The 26,647-nt window shown below is 34.8% G+C and overlaps 1 protein-coding gene across 6 annotated transcripts in view; it reads left to right on the forward strand.

Annotated features, from left to right (window-relative positions):
* Nrg (Neuroglian) overlaps positions 1-26,647 on the forward strand; it is a 133,356-nt gene that overhangs the window by 32,738 nt on the left and 73,971 nt on the right. For all 6 annotated transcript variants that reach the window (XM_074137716.1, XM_074137717.1, XM_074137720.1 and 3 more), the window contains exons 10-15: positions 143-320; positions 20,661-20,752; positions 20,838-21,119; positions 21,478-21,665; positions 24,059-24,238; positions 24,424-24,585. In XM_074137716.1, the coding sequence (XP_073993817.1) occupies positions 143-320; positions 20,661-20,752; positions 20,838-21,119; positions 21,478-21,665; positions 24,059-24,238; positions 24,424-24,585 (1,082 nt within the window). The remainder of the gene's footprint in view (positions 1-142; positions 321-20,660; positions 20,753-20,837; positions 21,120-21,477; positions 21,666-24,058; positions 24,239-24,423; positions 24,586-26,647) is intronic.

Consider the following 26,647-nt stretch of genomic DNA (forward strand, 5'->3'; position numbering starts at 1 on the left):
GATATAATTTCGATTGGGATTCAGGTCTAGTGAGACCTGGGCATCTATTTTGATTTGACTCAAATTTAAAGACATTCATGTCAAAAGTTGATTACATTATACTTCAGAAATAATTCATAATATGCCTTGTCTGTTATTGCAGCTTTAGCACCTGAAATTACTGAAGCACCCAGTGATAAGGACGTTGTAGATGGTAAAACTGTTACACTCACGTGCCGTGTTTTCGGTGCACCAAAGCCAGAAGTTAAATGGGTGAGACAGGGAGTCGAGCTAACTGGTGGTCGATTTTTAGTATTACCGCAAGGTGATTTGGAAATCAGGTAATAGCCATAAAAAAACGATAATCACCGATTACGTTTTTTACTAAGCCAAATTGAAGGGATTGATTTTTTAATTTTAATAGACCAATTTCCTATAATTTTAATACACCAATCTTCTTTGGTGGATCCTCAGTGCTGATTACACGGAAATGTTTTTATTTTGGGAACTACGAGTATTTAGTAAGATGTGGATAAAAATAGCTATGTCCATAAAAAATCTACTTCCCTAATTATTTATGGATTTTTAAAATTAGTGTTCAGTATTTATTTTATATTGAGATTGACAGTTATAAGACTAAGACGTTCTTCTCCCATCTGTTGGATTCAAAGATTTTCTTTTCTATGGTTTGGAATAGTGTAGTATTAAAACTGTCCTGTAGGCCAGTTGTATTAGGGTTTAGTATATATTTATTTGTTTCAAGATACTATTAAAACTGTCCGGTAGAACAGTTGTATAAGGGTTGATCGTCAAAAACTGCACGAAGAAGCGTAACGTTGAAAAACACTCAACTTTGACAATTTTTGTTCTCTTTTTCTATAAAAGATAAAATTCCCAAATTTCCAAAAAAAAGCAAATCCTTTTGAAATTGAAGTTTTGCAATCATTTAAAATTATCGTTTCGTGAACCTATTTTCTTGAATGAAGTGTTATTTGGTTCAAAAAGTGATGTAGATTTGCATTTTTATAGGTCTCGACGCTGTGTATCTTTAGTAGGGGAGTTTGCCCCACGCAGATCAGGCCCTCTCTAAAACTGTTACTACTAATGTTTCTAAAACGCTTAGTCCAATTTTGCTAAAATTTAACACAAACAAACCGTTAAAGCTTCCCTACGTGACTTTAAAGTGCCATCAAGCTCTTACTCCTACAAAGAGGAAGTTCTGTAATAGTTCAAATTAATTGTCTTCCTATTTGAAATTTTAGATACGGTAAGTACGGCTTTTTGGGGTCTCGATGGTATATATTTAAAAAGGGAGTTTGACACCACGTATATAAAACCCCCTTTTAAACGGTTATTAATAATAACCCTCTAAATCTTCTCCCACCTTTGATCAAATTAGGCAAGAAGAAGTATTTAGAATACGTGGCATTTAAGTGTCATCCTGCTTCTTACACCTACTAAGGAGAAGTAATTGCTACTATTCCGTATCACAGTTTAAATTCTCTTTGCCCGTTTACCCATTTTTCTTTCCCCTCTTTAGAAGTTATTGTGATCACAGCATGTTTTCTCTTACATCCCTTAAGAGGAAGTAGTGTTATCAAAATTTTTCTTTTTTCTTTTATTGAAAGGTGCTGGTAATTGCAATTTTCTTTCTATTATCCATCTTAACAGGTTTTAATGATTCATCACTTAATTCCACATCATTTCTCCTCTCTCCATTTTCTATCCACCAACTTGTTACCATTCCTTCATAACTTCTGTCAGTTTTTTTCGTCCTAGTTCTTCCAACTAATTATTCCCGATACCCATATATTTAAAAAATCATTGGATATATACATTTTTTTCAACCAAGGAACAAAAAAAAAATCTATCCAAATGGTTCAAAAATCTGCTTAGCAAAAACTTAGTTTTAAAAGTAAAGTATAATATTTGATTAAACGCCAAAAGGTACACAAATCAGCAAATGCCCAACATTTCATTCATACTTTTAATGTCGTATTTTTTAGAATGTATTAGATGTCACAAACCCTTATGCTAGCCATTTTCATGCATAAAATATTTGTTCAATAATGAGTAGCACCCATTTAATTTAGATAATAGGAGCTATTCATGCACAGGTTTAAACAAAAAAAAAAAGGTTAATGAAAAATATAATTGTTTTGACGTTAAAAATTAAAAATGCACATACCAACGTACATACCGATTTTCTTTTGTTTTTGACATCTGATTTAAGTGGAAGTTAAGCGCAGCAGAAGGAAGTAAAAATCGTCGGTTTAAGTTCATTGTTCAATTAAACTGATTGATACTTTATGCAGTAGTTAAGAATTAATAATTAATCTAGTTTGTTAATATTAAATGTTAATGTAGTTTTCATCAATTACATTGTTAATCTAGGTGTTCTTCCCCACAATGTTATATATATGTAATAAAAAAATAGATATGCATATATTTAGTTGGTTATAACTAAGGAACGGATTTTTATGTATTTAAAAATGCCAAATATTTAATTAAAATATGCATTTATTTTCGTCAATTATGTGGAAAATATGTGATTTTCTTAAAATATTTTCTGGAATATTTAAGTAAAATGGACATTTTTTTTATGAAAATGGATTTTTTTTTTGGCAAGATAAAATTATTTATACAAGAAAAGAACATTTTTACAATTTATAATAATTTATTAGGAACAAAATAATTTGTTTTTACAAGTTATAATGATTTATACAACTAAGAACATTTTTACTATTTATAAAAAGATGTGTTAAATTTTCAATTTTTAAAACTTCACTCTTCGAAATTGTTTGCAACCACATGAAATTTCAAATGTTGGAACCTAAAGTGACGACGATCTGGGCGTAAGATGGACTTGTAACGACTAAAAGATCGTTCAACATCTACAGATGTTATAGGTACCTTGCTGAAAGAAGTTATCTCGTTGGTTGTAAAGGGTACACGATGTTCTGAGGTGACTTCTGTTCCACTGATAATAACAGAAATCTGGCAGATGGTCTCCCACCCTTTGTTCTTGCTCAGTACTTCTACCAGTTTTGATCTGATCAGATCTCCCTCACTCCCAGGTATTCCTTCCACCTTTTCGATGACTTTTTTAACGTTGGACACGTTTTCTGTCAGTGGAACATTTTGGGACTCAAGTTGGGTAATGGCTTGTGCAAGAAATACGCAATTGTCAGAAATGAATGCAAGGTCGTTCCTTAAATTAGGTTTCTCGAATAAAGACGGCTGTATTTATCGCTACTGCTTCGTCTTCGAGATGTGAAAGGACATTCTTGATTTTAATGTAGTTTTCATAGTAATACTGAGCTGCTTCCAGCCAAGTACCCCATCTTGTCAATACTGGTTCTGGTGGAAGGCACAAGTCTGGATAGAGATCTTTTAGCATTTTAATGCGACTTGGTGCTTTTAAGAACACTTTTTTAACCGAGGAGATTAAGGAATCTACGTCACTGAACAAAGATCGGACAGTTTCTGCTACTCGATGCAAGGCATGAGCAATACACGTCACATGAATTATCTTAGGATAAAATACCTGAATAGATTGCCCAGCCTTGACCATGTTGGGGGCAGCATCAGAGAGAAACAAAAGAACTTTTTCGTTCAAAACTCCACTGGGCCATAGGATATGCATTGAGGCATCGAAGAATCGTGAAATGGTGGAATGATTGCATTTTTCGAGAACCTCACAGTTCAAAAGGAATGGCTTTGAATCCACATCAGCATCACTGTCAAGTTTTCTAATAACTGCATTGGCAATACACCTGCCCTCAATGTCAGTGGTTTCATCAATTGACACCCAAATCGGTCCATCTTTGATATGTTCTCGAATTTTGGTTAGTGTATCTTTATAGATATCTTCCAGGTAGTTTTTCCGCAGAGTGCTCTCGTCAGGCATTTTTTTCCCAATATAGGTCTCTAAGAATCCTTTGAAATGAGGATTTTTAAGTTTGTGGAAAGGGATATCTGCTCTAACCAAAGCCCGACACAGATCTGTACTCAGAGTAGACTTACTTGATGATGGAGATGTAAGGAAGGCTTGATAGGACGTCCTCTCTTTCTTTCTGTTTTTATTCTCTATGTGCGATCCGGTGGCAATATGTTGGGTGACTTGGGAACGTTGAGAGCTAGAAACGCGCTTGTCACAAGCTGTGCAGTACAAAATGTCTCCATCACTTCGAAAAAGTTCTGCTGGAAACTCGCGAAGATATTTAGCAACCAGTTGTTTGTTTGAAGCCGATGTTCGTGGCATTTCACCCAAAAAAGAATACACTAAGTGACCGAACGAAATGAATTGGACACTTCAATGAACGAGCTGAAAGAACAGACAACGTCAGACAACTTCAAAGAACTAACAAGTGCCCGTCACTGTTTAGCAGCATTCTGTGTAAATTACAATAACCATTGTACCCACGGTGATTCACAGCCCTGCAGTCTGTGGTTCACAGTTCCTGTCAACCACCTCCCAATTATGAAAATATGCCCAAAATGAAAAATACGAAAAAATATGTACATATTTTGATTAAATATGTAGAAATATTTATTTATTTTAATCAAATATGTATAAATATGCAATAACATCCAAATATGTGGAAATATGTGAAATAAAAGTAGACTCAAACGGCTTAAAAAGTGTCAGTATGAATACTTCTAGTTGAAAAAGTCTGTAAATTGCCTAGAAAAAAAATATGTAAATACATACGAATCCGTTCCCTAGTTATAACACTTCTTTACAACAAGCATTCAATTAAAGGGCTACATTAAATTAAAGTTTGAAAATGAATGAATTATAATTACAAGTAATATAATAATAATAATAATAAGCTTTCTTTATTTATAAATATACATAAGGACAGATACCCTTGGTATAAAACCATCAGTGGAGAGGGATAATTTTTCAGAAAACAGAAAAATATAAATACATTTTTTCTTACAAAATAACTTAAAATCATTTTCTGGTCTAATATAAACCTTATGCTACAATAACACAGAACTAAATAGAAACTTAAATAAAATTAAATTCAGCCACAAGTTGTTGCCTATACTTAAGAGCCATCCTACAATATTTCAGTACTAAATCCCACTTCTTTCCGTTTAAGTATTCCTCTAATTGGGCCATTGACAAAAAATCCTCATTGAAATAAATTCTTCTGAATTCTTTCAATATAGGACACGTCGCCATAAAATGAAATACAGACTCTAATTCTTTTGTATTACACATTGAACATATTTGTGGACTTTCACTATTGTACCTTTTATAATTTAAATTTAATAACTCGGCTCTTATCTTTATAATTAGGCTTATATCATTTATATTGAAATTGTTATTAAAGTAAGCTGCTTCATCTTTTAAATTATAATTTAATAGCTTATAAGTCGCACTAAATAAAGAATTCCTTGCCTTGATACCAGCTGTTTCCACAATAGTTAACCTAATTCTGTCTCTAAGTTTTACAAAGAACTTTTTCCATTCATTATAACTATTGCTTTTGAAATCATGTACTAACCCGTACTCATTATTTACATTTTGAAGCTCCCGATACCAATATACACCTCTCTTGATAACTTCAAGCGCCACAAGCTTCGGATATCTGTTTTCTGTTAGGTTTAAAACTTTAATTATATACTCATGATGAAGCTTTAGTGTGTAGAGGTACATTGGCGGAATCTGGGTTTCTAATATTAAGGCATAATTCGGTGTATTGTGAGGTAGTCGCAATAATTTTTTCATAAAAAAAGCAAATAACCGGTCAACCTGGTGATATTTCTTCCCACCCCACACCTGTGCCCCGTAACACATGATAGCTCTATTCACTGCATTAAACATTTGAATTTTGGCGGAGATTGGTACATTTGTATTCAAAATAAAACTTTTCCAAACTGAGTGAATACCGGTTTTGGCTTTAATTAATTTCTCATTTAAATGTTCCGTTAAGCTTAAAGAGGATGTTAATTTGATTCCTAAATATTTGTAAGAGTTTACAACTTCTATTCTTTCTCCCTCCAACCTCCATTTTTCATTTTTGGAAGGCTTTCCGCCATTTTTGAAAACAACAACCTTAGACTTTGATAAATTAATTCTCCACATTTATATCATTTCCTACAATAAACCTCTTATTTTTAAAATTATTAACCAAGTCCCAAAACTCTTTGGTGTCCCGAACCGTTCTAAAGTTATTTACAATTTCATTATAATACATTTTTCTTTTTCTTATACATACATCTTTATAACATTTATTTTTTTCCTTAAACAGAATTCTATCATCTTCAGTATTTGTTTTTCTATATACTTTTAATAATTTAAACGACTGCCTACGTAACCCACGGCATTCATTGTCGAACCATTTTTGATCCAACTTTTTCTTATTACAAAAATTTGACTGATGATTAATATTCGAGCATTCAAAGATTAACTGATAAATTTGATCTATTGAAATATTGTCATTAAACCGACTTTTGTACACTTCACATTTATCGCTTAACAATTTTGAAAATTTGTCTTTATTTTGTACTTTCCAATTAAGCTTGGGCAACAAAGGAAGAACATTCTGCAAACTACTGTTTTCTTTAAGTCTATATGAAATAATAATGGGCATGTGGTCCGAGAAGAGCTGACTATCGACCTTAAAGTCATCTATCACAGAAACAGTATCAGGCGTGATGCAACATAAGTCTATTACAGAGCTTCCCATTGCTCCTACAAACGTAAACTCACCTTTTACATCATTAACAGTTCTACCATTTAATAACAACATACCAAACTCATTTAACATTTCAAAAATTTTACGACCATTGCTATTAATAACTGAATCCTTTGAATTCCTTTTGTAAAGTATCACATTTTTATTCTCTATATAAATTTTAGAAGAAATGTTTTGAATGTTTCCCAATCTTCCATTAAAATCACCAATTAATAGAAAAGACAAATCTTGAAATTCAAAAATGCAATTATATAATTTATCAAAATCTTGCTGCCAACTACTACAATTGAGATAAACAGGCACCACATGCACAACAGTATTCTGAATAACAAGCTTTATAACATGATAATCTGATAATTTTACAAACTGCGCTTTATTAGAAGTTTCAGCAGCCTTTTTAATTCCAAATACAGAGCCACCACTAGCCCTACCATAATGTTTAACTCTTTTTGCAGACAAAAAATTAATATTAAACTCAGGGAAATATTTTATAACTAAATCAATTTCATGCTCCTCCAAAAATGTTTCAAACAATAAAAAAACTTCAAATGATTTTACATAATTAATAAATCTACGCTATTAATTTTATTTTTAAAACCTGAAATATTATACGACAATAAATTTAAGCTTTTAAATGTAAAACCTAAACTACTTTTTATAACATCAACTAACTTACAAGTTGGCTTTTCTTTAATTTCCTTGTCTCCTGGGTCCTGCTGTAGCTATGCGGGTGAAGGACGGTCGGTTTTGCCCAGTTTTACATTTCTATTACTACCATTTGGGTTTCTTGAACGAAGCCATCTTGACATAGGTGAACATAGGCTCACCTTGACCACCCACACTCATTTCTCCTTTCTCTTTTAATACTTTTTTCTTCCTTCCAGTTGTTTTAATTTCGCTCTCCCTGTCAGAATCGTCCTGCTCCGAGGTGGTAATTGTACCTGTAGATAATTTATCCTCTTGATCTAACTTTTTCATTTGCTCCAAAGTAAATAACTCACTATTAATCAACAACTTTTCATTCCTTAATACAGCTCTATATTGTAAATCTCTGGCTTTATGTAAATAGGGCAGTAGTTGTTTCCTAGTATTCCTTACTTCTTTACTGAAATCATTCTGAATAAACGAAATGACCTTAATTTCCAGATCTTTAACATAGGCTTCATCACTTTCGTCAACATTAAACATGATAAGATTTTTCTCTCTGTTATTTCTCTGCAGACTATTACCTCTTTTAATGATTTAAATTCATTTTTTATTTCCTTTTTATTCGTATCCAAATCCTCAATTTTTTTAATAAACGTATTTAATTGCTCTTGGTAAATACTAACTTTTTTATCAAGACTTTGTATTTGCTTATACATATCATTTTTAACTTCTTCTAATTTTAACATAATTTCTTTAAATAGCTCCGCCATTTTTAAACGTTATAATTAAATTGTTTTTAATTTTAAATCGAGTTTTAATTTTATATTTATTAATGATCCAAGTAGAGGTGTATCAATCTTGTACGAGAATGATAAGAACAAGAACTTCTAATGACCTTGAACTAATACCCCACTTCTATACAGTCTCTTTCCACCCCACTTTTTGCCAAACTTCAAAGATGACTTTATTTATTAAAGTTTGACCTGTGTACCTGTTCACTGTTAGAATATAAAAAAGGGTTGATGAAAGTGAACACAAATGTGGAAACCACGAGTCATATATTTTTCATAAGACGCCATTAGAAGCACACACATAGAAGTAATATAAAAGGCGCCAACACCTTCTTAATACAGTGTTGCTCACATTCATTACAAACCAACACTCCCCCTTAATGATATGAGACAACTGAACCAAAAAAAAACCACAATGATCATTTAGATAAAAAAAAACTTATACAATACCAAGTTTGCCTAAACAAAATTTATGTTTAGGGTAATGCAACCCCTTTGTGAATATATCAGCTTCCATTACATTTGAAGGCATATACTCTACAATTATCCTCTTTTTGTAAACCAAATCCCTAATAAAATGTATTCTTGTGTCTATATGCTTGGTCCTATTATGCAATTTCGGATTTACAATTAATTTTTGTGCGCTCTGGTTATCATTATACAATATAATAGAGTCTATACTTTGATAAATTTCACTTAATAGACCTTGTAAAAATATAGCTTCTTTACTACTTTCAGATAACGCAATATATTCAGCTTCTGTACTTGACAGACTAACACAATGTTGTTTTTTAGCTTCCCAACTTATAGGACCACCACTTAATTTAAAAACAAAACCTGAATAAGACTTCCTATCATTGATATCATTGCTCCAATCAGCATCTACAAAACCATGTAAACAATTATTTTCAATTTTTCTATATGTTAAGTTTAAATCAATAGTTCCTTTCAGATAGCGCAAAATTCTTTTTGCATGTTTGAAATGTTCTACATCATAACAATTATTGAATTGGCTTAGATAATTTACAGCAAAGGCTATGTCAGGCCTTGAATTAATTGCCAAAAACATAAGTGAACCTATTAATTCTTGATAGGGTAACCTTTCATTAACTACATTTTGCTTAACCAACTTTAACTTAGCTTCAATAGCTGTTGAAACACATTTCGCATCATTCATCCCAAATTTATTTATTAATCTATTTATATATTCCTTTTGATTAATATAAGTTACATCTTTACATTGATTAACAGTTAACCCTAATACATGTTTAGCTTCTCCTAATTCTTTAATTTTAAATTTTTCAGTTAATTCTTTCTTTAATTTATCTTTCTCTACATTATCATTTGACATTATCAAAAAATCGTCTACATAAATTGCAATTATTGTTAATGAATTATTTTCCTTTTTGAAATAAATACATTCTTCATAACTAGAATTTTTATAGCCTAAACTGCTCAAAAACTCTCCCACAATTTTATTCCACAACCTTGAAGATTGTTTTAAGCCATATATTGCTTTATTCAGCAAACATACTTTATTTTTATGTGTTGCTGACATAAAACCTTCTGGTTGAGCCATATATATTTCTTCTTTTAAACTACTAGAATTCAACTTCTTTTAAACTGCAGTTGGTACATCTAAGTGCTCTACCTTTAGACCCATGTCAACAGCTAATGCAAAAAGCAACCTTATAGTTGAATATCTTACAACTGGAGAGTAAGTTTCATCATAGTCAATGCCACGAATTTGAGAAAACCCTTTAGCAACTAATCTTGCCTTATACAATCTCTCTCCAGGTGTATCTTTTAATGTAAATACCCATTTACACGGAATTATATTTTTATTTTTGGGTTTATCCACTAAACGCCAAACATTATTTTTCACCAATGCTTGGTACTCTTTACACATTGCACTTTTCCACCTTTCATCACTTAAAGCTTCACTCACTGTCACTGGACACTTATCTTCTTCATTTGTAGCCACATTGTAGACTACGAAGTCTTGTAGCTGCTTCGGTGTTCTTATTCTCAATGGGTACCGTCTGCTACTAATATCTTCCAACACTTCTTCATTTTCCGAAGATGGTTCTGACTCCACCACCATTTCAGGAAGAATATTCCCTTCTATTGGGACGCCTTCTTTCACATTCATATCAACCAACTCTGTAGAAGGTTGGTTTTTCAATTTTAATTCAGAAAAACTTTGGTCCTCCAAAAAAATAACATCTCTAGCATAAATTACATTTGAAGGATCAGTGTAATCTAGGAGTCTATAGGCTTTACTTTGTTCACAGTAACCTACAAATATGCAAAGTTTGCTAGTTGCTTCGAGTTTATCCCTCTTATCTTTGGGTACTCTTGCGTACGCTGGACAACCAAATACTCTCAAATGATGCAATTTCATTTTCTCGCCTGTCCATAATTCTTCTGGCGTTTTTCCAGGAATTCTTTTACTAGGAGACCTATTTATTAAATAAACAGCTGTATTAACTGCCTCTGCCCACATCCTCTTTTCACATTTTGAATCAGACATCATGCTTCTCACTCTTTCCATAATGGTTCTATTATACCTTTCCGCTACTCCATTTTGTTGAGGGGTGTACGGTAGGCTCAATTCATGTTTGATTCCTGAATTCTTAAGTACGCTTTTTAGATCATTACTTATAAATTCACCTCCATTATCAGTGCGGATCCTTTTAATTTTCAGATTAGTTTCATTTTCTACTTGTTTCATAAATTTCTTCAAAATTTTCTTTTACTTCACTTTTCCTAGTAAGAAATCTTACGAATACTTTTCTGGAGTAATCATCTATCATAGTAAGAAAATACCTTTTTTTACTAAAAGAAGGTATAGAAAATGGTCCACATACATCCATGTGTATCAATTCCAACTTTTCCTTTGCCCTCTTTGATGATTTTGGGAAAGGGATTTGAATCATTTTTCCTTCGATACAAGATTCACATTTTCTTATTGTATCTTCATCATAATTTACTCCTTCCACCAATTTATTTTTCAACAGGTTCATACTAATTCGATTAAGGTGTCCTAAACGACGATGCCATAACATTTGGTCCATGTTTAATTCAGAGGACGATATATTAATATGTTCATTAATATTGTGGGCGTATTCCACATCTAGATGATAGACACCATTTCTTTTAGTAGCTGTGATCAGAGGATTACAAGTTAATAGTTAAAACAGTACCTGCCAATCAATTGACATCACTTTCCCTCAACTTTATGCAAAAAAACTCACAGATTTACACTCTTAAAACCACTAAAAATTTAACTTTTAACTGAGAGAAATATCAGAAGTGCTTACAGTACCAATGCCTTATCCCCACTCCCCTAATTACAAGTATTATTTATTTGTTATTAACTACATATGTAATTTGTGCTCACGTAAGACGAATTCAAGACTACAATTTTGTTAAAAATGTAATTCATATCACGGCAGAAATAGACCAACTCTAACTTTTCCTTTTTCATTTTAATATCCGAGTGAATGTGATGATAATACAAAATTAAGATAAATCACAAGAATAATTTGGATTAGATCTTCTCACACATATATATCATATTTTATGTAATTGTAAATTTCGGTATATATGTTTCCATCGTCCTGAGATAATATAGTGTGCAAATTGGAGGGTTGGGGACATCCCGACCTGAGGACTGCCTCCCACAATTGTTCTCTCCCCTTACCATGTTTACTGCAGTCTAGTATTAAGTGATTACTGTCAGCCATTGTATCTGCTGAGCATGAACAGTTTGGGTTTATCTCTATGCCAATTCTAACTAGATGTTGTGGTGAATAATTGTGGTTAAATCTTAAGCTGCATATGGTGGTGTAAAATTCCCTTCTGAAATTGCTCTACTTGTTGAACCAAGGTGTTTTGGGTATGCTTGGTTGTATGGCTGCATAAAATTGCCCCTTGGCTCGTTTGGACAGTTCGTATTCCCTTTGCCATTCACTGTAACTCATCATTTTTGCATAATTCTTTATATCTGAGTTTTGCAAGGAGTTGGCGGTTACATATTGCAATGAAATAGCTTCTTTTGCTAATTTATCCACTATTTCATTTCCTTCTAGTCCCATATGACCTTTAATCCAGATTAGATGTACCGATTTATTTTTATTTAAAATATTATTTAGCAGTTGAACTGTCTCCAAGATGAGTGGTGAAGCTTTACTTCCCGGAATTTTTAATTTTTGTAGAATGCTTTTACTGTCTGAAAGAAACAAAACGAGAGGTTGGTCTATTGTCTGAACATAGTGTACATTCTGGTATATGGCAAATAGTTCAGCAGTGAAGATGGATGCGTACTTATTTAGTTTCAACTGCAATGTAGTTTTTATTTGTGCATCATAGACTGCACATCCGACTCCATCCTGACTCTTAGCGCTGTCTGTAAAGATTTGATAGGCATTGGGAAAGATGTGCTGTAGTCTATCTATAAGCAATGCATTGTTGGCAGAATTTGGTAGGCATTCTTTGTAATGAAAGAAATCTGTATGGATATTATTTAGATTGTCCATTTGGCAGTGGATATCGAAACTAAAAATTGGAAGTAAATTATAACGTTTTATTTGTAATTAAAACTCCGATAGTTTGCTGAATTGTTCCACTAAAATTGGGACCTTCTTTTTGTGCCAAAATTTTTCCGTTAGCAATCTAGTAATAATTCTGCTGATCTTTTGCATGCAAGGTTGCCTTGTGATATGCAATCTTTCAATAATGAATCGTGAAGCCAATAATTTCCTTCTAATTGACAAGGGTTGTTCCCTAGCTTCCACTAGGAGTGCATTAGTTGGAGTAGACCCCAGAGCACCCAGGCAAGTCTTCAAGGTTTTATACTGTATTTTATCTATTTGCTTTAGGTGAGTGTTGGCAGCATCTCCATATTGAAAACATCCATAATCCATTCTTGATAAGATCAGCTGTTTGTATATCATTAAAGATACTGCTATATCGGCTCTATAATGCATGTAATTAATATATCTCAGTATGTTTACATACTGTTCGCACTTTTTAATAACGTAGGTTACATGCTGCTTCCAGAGTAAGTTTTCCATAATGTGCATACCCAGAGTCTTCATTACAGGTTCCACCCGCAATTGAAATCTTCCCATTTTCTCTGGAGAGCGAATGATATACTTCCTTTTACGTGTGAAAATGGTGATACTGCTCTTCTCTTGTGAAAGTGAAAGACCAATATTGGTACACCATTCATGGAATGTGTTCATTATTCTGTCCAATTTGTTAATCGCATCAGCCAATATCTTACTACTGCAATACAGTGTTATATCGTCAGCAAATTGTAAAACATGGATTTCATTTCCTAACGATTCACCGAAGTCAGCTGTGTACAAATTAAATAATATTGGGCTTAACACTGCTCCTTGAGGGATACCCACATTGGTTTCTCGAGGCCCATATGTCCTTCCGTTGAATCTGATTTTTATAGCGCGCGTTAAAAGAAAGTTATGCACGTAATGCACAGTCCTGGATGGAGTACCCATAGAGACCATTTTGTGTATGAGTGTAGGGATGTGCACATTATTGTAGGCATTTGTCAGGTCGCGATTCGCTGCAACCATAAATTTATTATCAGAAAAGGAATTATATTCTTCCATTACAAAGATAGTCAGAGCATCCAATGTACTGTGTCTTTTCCTGAAACCATTTTGGTAGATTGTAGATTGTATTAAAAAACCGGTTCCACCAAAAAGCGGAAGGAACGAAGGCAATCCAAAATGCCCATTCTTCCCCGCCCACCCCTCATCACATAAGAGATACCGGGGTTTAAAAACAAATCCGGCTAAAAGTTGCCAGATGCTAATATAACTCCTTAACAAAAACTTACAGTTTAAAATGTTAAGTATAAGGGTTGATTAAACGCCAAAAGGTACACAAATCATTTGTGTACCTTTTGGGGTTTAATCAACCCTTATACTTAACATTTTAAACTGTAAGTTTTTGTTAAATCTTTTTAAAGAATGATTATAGTTGCGGTCCCCAAACCACCCTCAATAACAATTTTTTTGAGAAAGCGTTTTGAATAAAATAGGAAGGTATTTGTACGTAAAAAGCAAAATTAAACTGCGATTTCAGTACTTCCTTTTAAGAGGAGTAAGAAAAATAAACTGCGATTACAATACTTCTCCCTAAAAGGCAAAGAGGCAAAGATTTTGAATCGAACCACAATTCATTAATGTAAATCGGTTCACTCACTGATAATTTTAACGATTGCAGTACTTCCTCTTAGCAGGTGTAAGAGCATGATGGCACCTCACAGCCACGTAGAGGAGCTTTAATCACTTCTTCGTGCTAAATTTTATCAAAATCAGACTAAGCGTTATAGAAATATTAAGTATTATAGGTAATGATAGTTTTAGAAAGGGCCTTACTTGGGTGGGGCAAACTCCCCTCCTCATAAGGCATAGCGTCGAGACTTTTAAAGTGCAAATCTGTGCAAAATTTCGATTCGAATGACCCTTTATTTATGAAAATCGGTTCACGTGTCGATAATTTGAAATGATTGCTATACTTCCCCTTAACAAGTGTAAGAGCAGATCGTCGCTTTAAGGTTACGTAGGGGAGCCCTAACATTATCATCCCACCAAATTTTTTCAAAATCGGGTCAAGATTTACAGAGTAATTAGTAATAATAATTTTGGAGGGGGCCTCACATACATTGGGCTAACTCCTCTCCCATTCGATGTAAAGCATCGAGACCCCCAAAAGGCACATCTACATAAAATTCCAAATCGAATGACACCTCATTCATGAAAATCGGTTCGCGCGTTTAGGCGCTACGCTGTTTACAAAAAAGGTAACAACAACAACAATTTTTGAAAATGCCGTTTTTGCTCATTTTCGGCAACTTTTTTCTAAAAATCTATTATATCTGTGTTGTTGCAAAAAAATTACAGTCATAAAGGAGGATTTGCCCTGCATTTGGGAATTTTATCTTTTATAGAAAAAGAGAAAAAAAATTGTCAAAGTTGGGTGTTTTTCAACGTTACGCTTTTTCGTGCAGTTTTTGACGATGAACCCTTATACAACTGTCCTACCGGACAGTTTTAATTAACATGAAATATTATTATATTATATTATTGTTATAACCTAACAGTTGTAATAAACTAATGAAGTTTAACCATTTTGTTATGTAGGGAATTTGCATTCAGAATCAGTCCACCATTCTAGTCTTGTCTTGATTAATCTCTTAAAGGTGTACCCATGCATGATAATAATGCTATTGGTCTGTAAGACTCATATCTTTCTGGGTCTTTTCGAGGTTTAAGCAATGGTACAACTATTTGTTAGCCCTATTCTTTAATTCTAATTTGGTTCGTCCAAATATCATTGAAGATCAAGTAGCAACTTTTTCCCTGAGTATGTTAACTGTGTGAGCATAGGATAATGTATCATATCTTCTCCAGGGGATGTGTTCTTATTAGTTTTGATTGCCTGCAGCAATTCAGAATAACAGAAAGGCTTATTCAATTCATGGGGATTCTCCTTTACGTCTGGCAGTTGAAAATGTTCTGTTATTTTTTCAGGTGTCAGAGAATTCAAAAATTCTGGAACCCACTCACAGCTTGAGGGTTTCCCCCTGTGGTAGCCTTGACTGAGCGCTCTAAACCCACTCCAAATCTCCTTCGTAGAGGTGTTTTTGTTAAAAGAGCAGCAGAATTCGGTCCATTTCTCTCTTTTCTTTATTTTATATATTTTGCGACACTGCGCAGTAGCTTTTTTGGACTTGATAAAATTGGACCAAGTAGGTTATTTCTTATAAGTGTTGAAGGCTGCTATGTTAAGTTTCCTTAATCTATTGCACTCTTCATCCCACCAAGGCTTGATGGGGAATTTAGGTTTTCTTCCTAAATAAGGTTTTATTTGAGGAATAGTCTGTTCTGAAGCAAAATTTATAATTTCTTTGAATTGGTTGTAATTGGATTGTGGGTCACTGCCTATCTTTAACTCTGTTAAGAGTTTATCTGTCAACAATGCATAACTATCCCTGTCAGCCAACCCCAAGTTCCACTTTTTATTGGAGGAGGAATCGATGTTACTGCCATCGCACGCGCTACAATTACTGCTATTACCATTGTTCACCGTTATTACTATACCCATTTGGTCAGATTCCAAAGGTTCGGCTATTACAGACCATTCTGTTCTGGTGACAAGAGATGGCGAGCAGATAGAGAGATCGATTGCCGAGGGCTGTCTGTCTGGTCTAGGTAACAGCGTTGGCGCACCATTGTTCAGGATATAAAGATTCTCTGTATGTAATGCGTCTAAAAGTTGTGTTCCTTCATAGACTATAAATGAACAGCCATAGCTATTATGGTGAACATTCATGTCACCGCATATCATAATAGGGTGCTTTACTGGTTTAAAAAGTGCTACCCAACTGTTAGCTGTAATTTTGCGTTTGGGCGAACAATAAATTGATAGAATGGTAACTTCTAATTTATTTGTTTCTAAGGAGACGGCACAAGTTTGTACTTTTTTGCAGTTGAATATTTGAGGCACATTTACAGTTTTGTATTTGTGTTGGTGTTTTATTATTATACAGGAGCCGCCGTACCCATCGCTTCTGTCAGCTCTTATGATATCGTATCCAGTTAAGATAATTTTTTTTTTTTTCAACCAGGTTTCTGCTACAATAGCTACGTCTATTTTATTTATTTTTAAAAATGTTTCTAAATGATTCTTGTTGTTTTCATAGATCGTATATGTTATGTATAGATTGCGTTCTTTTTGATTGCGAGCTACCTTGAGCTTGAATAACAGCATGCATACGTCTTGGCATGCTCATTATTAGGCGCCAGATGTTTTGTTGTGGAATTCTTTCCCATTCTTCTCTTAGGACTTGTTCCAGCTCTGGTAATGTCCGTGGCGGGTCAGGACGATTGCGAATGTTTTGCGCCAGCTGGTCCCATAAGTGTTCAATCGGATTCAAATCCAGGCTACAAGCTGGCCAGCCGAGAGTCTAAATGTTATTGGCATTTATGAACTCACGAACCACATCTGCACTACGAGGGCGGGCTCCATCAAGCATGAAAATGATCTCCACCAGTAAGTGCTCTTCCGCGGACGTGGATTCGTAACACTTCATTGATGTACCGCTGAGCTGTCAAACTTCCGTTTGCGAACACAACCAAGTCACTTTTGTCGGTGAAAGAAATTCCCGCCCAAACCAAAATTGAACCGCCCCCAAATGGTGACGTTGGTTGTAGTGCACAAGGGAGAAAACGTTCGTTTCCTTGTCTCCATACTCTCATTCGTCCATCATTTTTGTACAGAGTAAATTTGGACTCATCAGAGAAAAAAACTTTCCTCCATAGCCCGATGTGCCAATTGCGATGGTCCCTGGCAAACAGATGTCTGGCAATTTTGTGCCTTCTGGTCAACTGTGGCACTTTTATCGGGTACCTGGAACGCAGGTCACCTTCTCTCAACCGATTACGAACGGTTTGAGCAGAAATCGCGGTTCCTGTAGCACGCCTGAGGTTACTTTGGATAGCAGGTGAGGTGGTTTGGCGATTTCTGAGGGCTTGTAGCCGCATGAATCGGTCCTCAATTAATGAAGTGGATCTTGGCCGGCCCTGCCCTGGCCGTCTGGTGAATCCTCCTGTCTCCTGGTATCTCCACCATAATCGCTGGATTACAGAATGACTCACTCCCAATCGCCGGCCTACTTCCCGTCTTCCTCAATTAATGTTACAGCCCTACAAACAAAAGATGCCGCCTTAAACCTTGCAAGGGATCCATAACACATCAAACAATAGGAAACACCAGTAAAACCTGCACGACACAACGTTAAAGACTGATAGAGATAGAGTAGAAATAGCCCCATATCGGTCAATATGAACAAAGTCCAAGATAACAAGGAGAAAAATGGTCAAAGAAAATAGCCTCTTGAGACTGGTCTGATGGTTTATTTTAATCCCAACCTTAATTATCTTTAACAAAAACTTACAGTTTAAAATGTTAAGTATAAGGGTTGATTAAACGCCAAAAGGTACACAAATCAGCAAGTACCCAACATTTCATTCATGCTTAGCTGATATAATTTAAGTAATTTTGCTGCATTAACTTTTTCTTCAAATTTTTTTTAGAAATTATTAGATGTCACAGACTTTTATGCTGGCCATTTTCATCTACAAAATATTTGTTCAAGTAGCACTGTAGATTGACTGTAATATCTAGTTATTTATAATAATCAAACTATTAATTACAGGTGAAAAAGAAAAACGTTATAAAAAATATAAAAAAATTATGAGGCTAAAAAATTCAAAACCTTTTTTTAAAAAATGCTTATATCAACATACATCAATGATTTTGTTTATTTTATTTTATTTATTTTTTTAAATCGTCGGTTTAAGTTCATTCTTCGATTAAAGTAATTGTTATTTTATGTAGTAGTCAAACGTTTATAATAATAGGTAATAATTACCTGGCTTTATCGCAAATAATATAGTTTTCTTCAATTACATTCTCAATGTAGCTGTTCTTCTCACAATGTTGAATACATGTAATATAAAATAAATAAGATATGCATATTTTTAGGGCAGCTAATTATTCCAGTATTTTACTATAAGTAAAATTAGGGAGACTAAATTAAATTACAATTTATTGAGAAATGAATAATTGTTGAATAATCTACTTGTTATTAACTGTGAGTTATTTGTGCTCACGAATATTTCGGTAAGACGAATTCAAGACTGAAATATTCTGTTAAATCCGTGATTCAAATTTAAACAGTAGCCGACTCTAACTTTGTTTTTCTCTACTTTAACATGAATGTATATGTGACTACTAAAAATAAAGAGCATATTAAAGATAAATCCAAAGAATAATTTGAAATGGAGTTAAAATAAAGTACCTATATTTAAAAACGAAGATATAATATACATTTTATCATGATTATAACAAAATAATATTATGAATGATCTAGCCAGCATAAGGGTCTGTGACATCTAATAATTTCTAAAAAAATGTGAAGAAAAAGTTAATGCAGCAAAATTACTTAAATTATATCAGCTAAGCATGAATGAAATGTTGGGTACTTGCTGATTTGTGTACCTTTTGGCGTTTAATCAACCCTTATACTTAACATTTTAAACTGTAAGTTTTTGTTAAAAAGATTTTTGTACCTTTTGGATAGATTTTCATTTTTGTCTATTTTACAAAGTTACTTATTTGTTTCACAGATTTTTTTTAAAATTTAGAATAAGCAATTCTATCATTATAACCTGATAAGGTGTTAAGTCGGAACTGTAACTACCATTGGAGAGATCTTTTTAAAGAATGATTATAGTTGCCATCCTCAATAACAATTTTTTTGAGAAAGCGTTTTGAATAAAATAGGAAGGTATTTGTACGTAAAAAGCAAAATTAAACTGCGATTTCAGTACTTCCTCTTAAGAGGAGTAAGAAAAATAAACTGCGATTACAGTACTTCTCCCTAAAAGGCAAAGATTTACACTTCATTAATGTAAATAGGTTCACCCATTGATAATTTTAACGATTGCAGTACTTCCTCTTAGTAGGTGCAAGAGCTTGATGGCCCTTCACAGCCAAGTAGAGGAGCTTTAACAACTTATTCGAGCTGAATTTTATCAAAATCGGACTAAGCGTTATAGAAATATTGGTAATAATAGTTTTAGAAAGGGCCTTACTTGGGTGGGGCAAACTCCCCTCCTTATGAGGCACAGCGTTCAGACTTTTAAAGTGCAAATCTGTACAAAATTTCGATTCGAATGACACTTCATTCATGACAATCGGTTCACGTGTCGATAATTTGAAACGATTGCTATACTTTCCCTTAACAAGTGTAAGAGCTGATCGCCGCTTTAATGTTACGTAGAGGAGCCCTAACTCTATCATCCTACCAAATTATATCAAAATCGGGCTAAGATTTACAGAGTAATTAGTAATAATAATTTTGGAGGGGGCCTTACATAAAGGGGGCTAACTCCTCTCCTATTCTATGTACAGCGTCGAGACCCCCAAAAGGCACATCTACATAAAATTCTGAATCGAATGACACCTCATTCATGAAAATCGGTTCACGCGTTTAGGCGCTACGCAGTTTACAAAAAAGGTAACAACAACAACAAGAAGAAGAAGAAGAAGAAGAAGAACAACAACAACAACAACAATTTCTGAAATTGCAGTTTTTGCTCATTTTCGGCAACTTTTTTCTCAAAACCTATTAGATCTGGGTTGTTGCAAAAAAATTACAGCTATAAAGGAGGGTTTGCCCTATATTTTAAAGAAAATTTGGGAATTTTATCTTTTATAGAAAAAGAGAAAAAAATTGTCAAAGTTGGGTGTTTTTCAACGTTACGCTTTTTCGTGCAGTTTTTGACGATCAACCCTTATACAACTGTCCTACCGGACAGTTTTAATATCTCTTCAAAACAAAGTGGCCCTTTAATTTTTTTGCTGTATATATATATGTGATTCTAAGTTGTAAAAAACGAAAATATTTCGACTTTTATTGTTTCAGGGAAGTGAACTTCCTGGACGCCGGGTTGTACACGTGTCACGCCAGTAATAAATTGGGAGAAACTAACAGTTCTGCAACGCTCAAAGTTAAAGGTATAGTTTTATTTACAAACTATTATTACTATTTTATTTAGAACGCACTAAACAAAATATAATTGTTATTGAATTTTCCTATTAGAACACACACGCATTACGGATGCACCAGAAGATTATGAAGTGGCGGCTGGGTCTACGGCAACTTTTCGTTGTAACGCTGTTTCTGATAGTTCACTAGATTTAACCATTGATTGGAGAAATAATGGCCAGTTGATTGACGTTGATTCAGAACCCAGATTTGTTCGATCTAATGATTATTCCTTGACAATCACGAAAACTACTGAACTAGATTCTGGTATTTACACTTGTGTTGCGTCAACTTTACTGGACGAAGCGACGGCTGAAGCTACACTTACTGTACAAGGTAAGTAATTTTATGGTTTAAGGTAAAAAGGGATTAAGACTGGTTTTTTTCAACTAGTTTTGAAACAAAGACCATAGTTTTAGAATCATCCTCAAAATATGGATAATAATCCCATTTTTTCTTTAAAAACTCGACCATATTTTCGAAGAGTATTCTTGCAAAATATTGTATTACCCAGAAATTTATATTTCATTGAAACGTCACAAAATTTCGATTGAATTTTATCAACCAGCAGTGTGACATAGGAAATAGGATTAGATGGGCTGTAACGAATTTGTCAAAGTAGTGTTTCTTAAGATATAATATTTAGTAATAAAAGCTGCTAAAATAACTAAAATAAAATTTTTAAAAATTACAGATGTTCCAAACGCTCCTGAATTGACTGGAGTAGAATGTAATAAACGAGTTGCAACCATTCGATGGAAACCCATGGGTGACAACAGGGCGCCCATACTTCGATATACCATCCAGTACAATACTACGTTCACACCAGACACATGGGAAATCGCTTATGATTCTGTGCCAGCCACAGATGTCACCTATACGGTATGTTTTGGATACAGTATTGTAATGTGCTCACGCACAGTGTCTCTCATGTTCGTCCGCACAATCTTCCAACTCCACGCACGCACCTATACACCTCTCCCATGCACATACATCATCTGTGGTCACAGAAGAGACAGGGTCACAATACGCCTGTGTTATACTGGAATACAAGTATATTAAAATAAACTAATCTTATTAGAACGACAGAAACTTAGATTCTTTACTAGATTAATTATGAGTACGTAAATAACATAATACATAATAAAAATGTTTATGAACCAAAATGAAAGATGAAAGCTGAAACCGAAGAAGTCAGTCTGAACCAATCTCTAGAAAATTCATAAAATAAACATACATTCATACAAATTTATAAATAGAAATATAAATAAATAACATGTAAGGAACGACAAGATAAGGAGGGAACTAAAACAAAAAGGAAAACGAACACAATTTATTAGAACAGAATAAATGATAATTACAACTGAAAGTAAATTACTGGTTATAAAATAAAAGGTAATCTCCAAGTTTTCAGTCTATGAGTTTGAGACCTGTCTCAACTAGCCAAGCACAGCGGAAGTTCAGTGATCGCCACAGACCTCACCACGCGAAGCTCACCTGACTAGCGCCACAGGCCATACTGAGTGTCTGTCTGTCTGTAGCTCGTCCTCCCCACTCCGCTACGCTATTGTGTCTGTGTACACCCAGCCACGGCCCCCCTCCTCCGCGCGTCCACTACTCCCTTGCCTTTACAAACATAATAATTAAACAATACTTTTACTTGTTTTTTAAAACAGCACCTCTTGCCTAAAGCTGTGGCTTCCACACTTACACCGCTTCGTTGTTAGCAACTGAATACAATAAAGCTTAACTTTAGAATCTAACAATAAATGTTATTTACAATAAAGTTAAACAACTATGTTATGACTTTCCAGGATTAAGCGTTCCTGTTGGGAAGTAGGTATCAGTATTAGGAGGTTGACAGATAGTGTTACCACTTTTTATTTAGTCTCAGAGCTGGTTTGTTAAGTTGCTAGCTGCTTAACTGATTTGCAATTTTCTAACATACTGTAGTATTTTTATTTGAACTAACGACTTCCACTAGTTAATAAGTGTCACCTATGTGATGAAATACGCTTAACTTTCAGTAACACTGATTCATTACACAGCACAGTAAATAACATTTACTAAAACACAATTATGTTCTGAACAAGTTTACAACAGTTCACTTCTACACACTTAGAACTTAACTTATAAGTTTACAATAAAGACTCCTGTACTGGAGCCGCTCTTTCACTCTTTGCACAGTCATGGAATGTTCTAGAATCGGCTAGAAGCTTAACGTCTCAGCTTAACTACATCACTCTACTGAGAAATTCCGGAACGTTCCAAAATTTCTTCGGTTGCCCTCTCTAGTGGGCTCCTTAGCAAACTTGAGGTCCTCTCTTCTCTCTTGAGATGGCGCCAAAGTAACTTCGTAACAATACAAAGACTCTCCCATTCTGTGGATCTCCCACCGGTCCTGACGACTCTCTCTCTTCCATAGAGACTGGCAGTATTATTACGCAGTATTATTACAGTATAATATAACAGGATTCCGTCAAAGCATTGAAGTAGTTGAAGTTGTTGTTGATATTGAAGTCACCGTACTGGATTTCTATTCTTTAGGCACTCCTGCCAGCACGACTGTCACTCGGATAGGAGAAGCTAATTGCACGGTCACTACTCCTCCGAAAACTTTCCGCGGTACTTGGAGACTGAACTGCAGCGGCTGACACACTTTCCTATATAGTGTCATTTGGAATGGAAGAATGATGTCTAATGAATGTATAGTGTCTACTACCTAGAAGGTCTAAAATGGATTGGTTTAGATCAGTTCAAGCAGTCCATTCGACTTTTTCCAATTTTTTAGTTCTCTTTTAAACTTAATACATAATTCCACCTGTGGATGGTCTTCTTTATTGGATGGGTTTTCAATAACATTTTTTCAGAACACAAATCTAGTTTGTTTTTTTTTAATTGGGGTCCATGTTACAAAAATATGAAAGTTGACAATTTCTTTCTGAGCATCTGGTGCATAGTTTCAATTTCTATCTAGAGCAGTTGCACCAGAACAAAAAAAAAAAGAGCAGTATGTCTAAACTTATATTTTAACCCCATGCGACCGCAACCCAGTAACCTTTTACTTACTTTTCATAAGAGCACGTGTTGCAATATTGCAGTTTGCCCGTTTGTAGTGCTCATATCTGAAATACAAGTTTTCGAAACCCCAGGGTAAGTAAAAGTGGTTCTTATTTAAGTTTGTCTGAGCTTTCTTATATATTATGTAATTCAACTAAAAGGTACCATGTTTTTTTTTTTTTTTTTTTTTTTTTTTTTTTTTTTTTTTTTTTTAGGTCTCCATGAGTCCGTGGACTAATTATACTTTTAGAGTTGTTGCATGGAATAAAATAGGTTCTTCATTGCCATCGTTTCATTCAAAAGTTTGTACTACAAGTCCAGATGTACCATATAAAAATCCGGACAATGTTGAAGGAAAAGGTACTGAACCGACGAATATGGTTATCTCTTGGACTGTAAGTACATTACAAAATTATCATTATTATTGAGATAAGAATTTACCCCGATGTTTTGGCAATGATTGCCTTCTTACTACTAGCCAGACTGTAGAGTATGGCCATTAAATTTCCAATTAATTTAAATCCCTCAATTATTGTAATTATATTACAATATTCTAGTACAATTGTATCCTTCTTTTCAGCCAATGCCAGAAATTGAACATAACGCACCAAAGTTCCAGTATAGAGTGTACTGGAAGCGAGGAGTTACTGGTGAGACCTGGAGTTCCCACGATATAACCGACTGGAAGAAGTCTGAACATATTGTGCCTAATTTACAAACATTTGAAAAATTTTTCATTAAGGTTGGTTAAGTTTTGTTCTTCTCAAAGTGTGTTCCCTGTTTTGCTAGTGTAACGTCCACCGCAAAGCCGAATGATCGGTAATCAACGTAAACCTGCGGCCCAGCAGATGACAGCGGAACTGGGCCGTTGCCCACACAACTGCCAGTAATTCCCGCATCGTGGTGGAATATTTCTGTTCCGCTGCAGTTAATTGTCGGCTGGCAAAGGCCACCGGCCTTTCATACCCATTGCGTACCTGTGATAACACCGCGCCGATCGCGACGCTTGACGCATCGGTCGCCAACTCAAAGGGGTCTGAGAAACCCGGGTATATCATCACTGCTTCCGAGCAGAGGGCCTTTCTTAGTGCGTCAAACGCCCTTGTTACTCCGGGCCCCACTCATATGACGCGTCTTTCCTCAGTAACAGAGTTAGGGGTTTGGCCAGATGGGCGAAACCTTGAATGAACCTCCGGTAGTACCCGGCTAGTCCCAGGAAGCTTTTAACTTCCCGCTCCGAGGTTGGTACCGGATAGTCACGGATCGCCTGAACCTTCTCCGGATCTGGGCCGACCCCCTCGGCTGTCACCACATGCCCCAAATAGTGTACCCTCGCCTCGGCAAATTGGCACTTCTCCAGTCTTATCTTTAGGTTGGCGCTTTCAATCCGGGAGAGAACGTGCTCCAATCGTTGACAATGGTCCGAGATCGTAGGGCTGAAAATTATTACATCATCTAGGTAGACGAAGCATTCAACTCCTTTGATCTCGGACAACAATTGGTCCATTAGCCTCTGGAATGTGGCGGGAGCATTTACCAGCCCAAAAGCCATCCTTTTATACTCGTAATGTCCCCGCAACGTGGTGAATGCCACACCTGACACCACTTGTAAGGAGGGGGAAGGTAAGTAAGGAAACCAACGTAAACGAAAAGAAAACAAAAATGTATTACAAACAAAAGAAATCTCTTTACACACATACGGTAATAACAGGAAATAAGAAAAAGTCTCTCTCTCTCTCCCAACCAGGACGAACTTGACGAACGCTACTTCCGGCTCACGGGTTGTGCTCAGACGCAGAATAACTACCTTTAGACTGTCACTAGCCCACGCTCGAGGCCAGGGGTCGGCAACCTATTTTAAGTAGAGAGCGTAAAAATCTTCCTCACCAAATCCAGGAGCAGTGTGCACAACGCCAGTTCTCCTATTGATATAGCAATCGAAAGGGGACGAGTTGATATGATAAATGCAATTACTGAAATGATACCACATCTTTTGAGCCATTTCTCCTTAAATAATTTTAATAAATCTTACCAAGAGCCGCAAGGATGATTATGTAAAAATCTATGAAGATCATTTGTTTTCGCAAATTATAATTTTATGATTTTCAATAACATTTAAATATTTTATATATTTATTTTCATGTATTGCAAAGTAAATAAACAAATAAATAATAACTTAACGAATGAAAAGGCGGCAGTCTTACAATATAAATCAAGTACTTTATTTTGATATTGTATAATTCTATTCAATTTCGAACCTAACACATTTAAAATTATTTTTGAAAAAATACCTTTAATAAATGGAATTTTCATTCGTTTCAATAAAATTAAAAAATACAATATATTTTTGGCAGGCTGAAGAGCCACACAATTGGGATAAAAGAGCCGCATGCGGCTCGCGAGCCGCGGGTTGCCGACCCCTGCTCTAGGCCAAACTGACTCTGGCTAACTAGCGGGTCCCACTTCTCGGCGTTCGGCCTTTCTCGCCCGTTTCCGCTCTCTCTACACTAGCAACGATTGATTGGGTGATATTTTATTTTCTTTTTATTTATTGGAATTCGTTTAAAGGCCACAATAGATCCTCCGGGTCGCAGTGGTACAGTGGGCTTTCTGGCCAACTCTTATGGAATCTATCTACTTAAAATTATTGGAAGCTTCTAACTAAAGACTAGTTACGAACTTAGAAAATTTTACACAAGTATTATTTGCCCTTATTGTAAATGTAATTAGGTGTTACAAACGTCACGTCGACTTATCGCCTTACAATTTAAATTTTCTCACCTTGCTACTTCTTGCTACAAAGG

This window comes from Rhodnius prolixus, unplaced genomic scaffold, assembly GCF_049639745.1.
Source record: "Rhodnius prolixus isolate KJV_2025 unplaced genomic scaffold, Rpr scaffold_11, whole genome shotgun sequence".
NCBI classification, from domain to species: Eukaryota; Metazoa; Arthropoda; class Insecta; order Hemiptera; family Reduviidae; genus Rhodnius; species Rhodnius prolixus.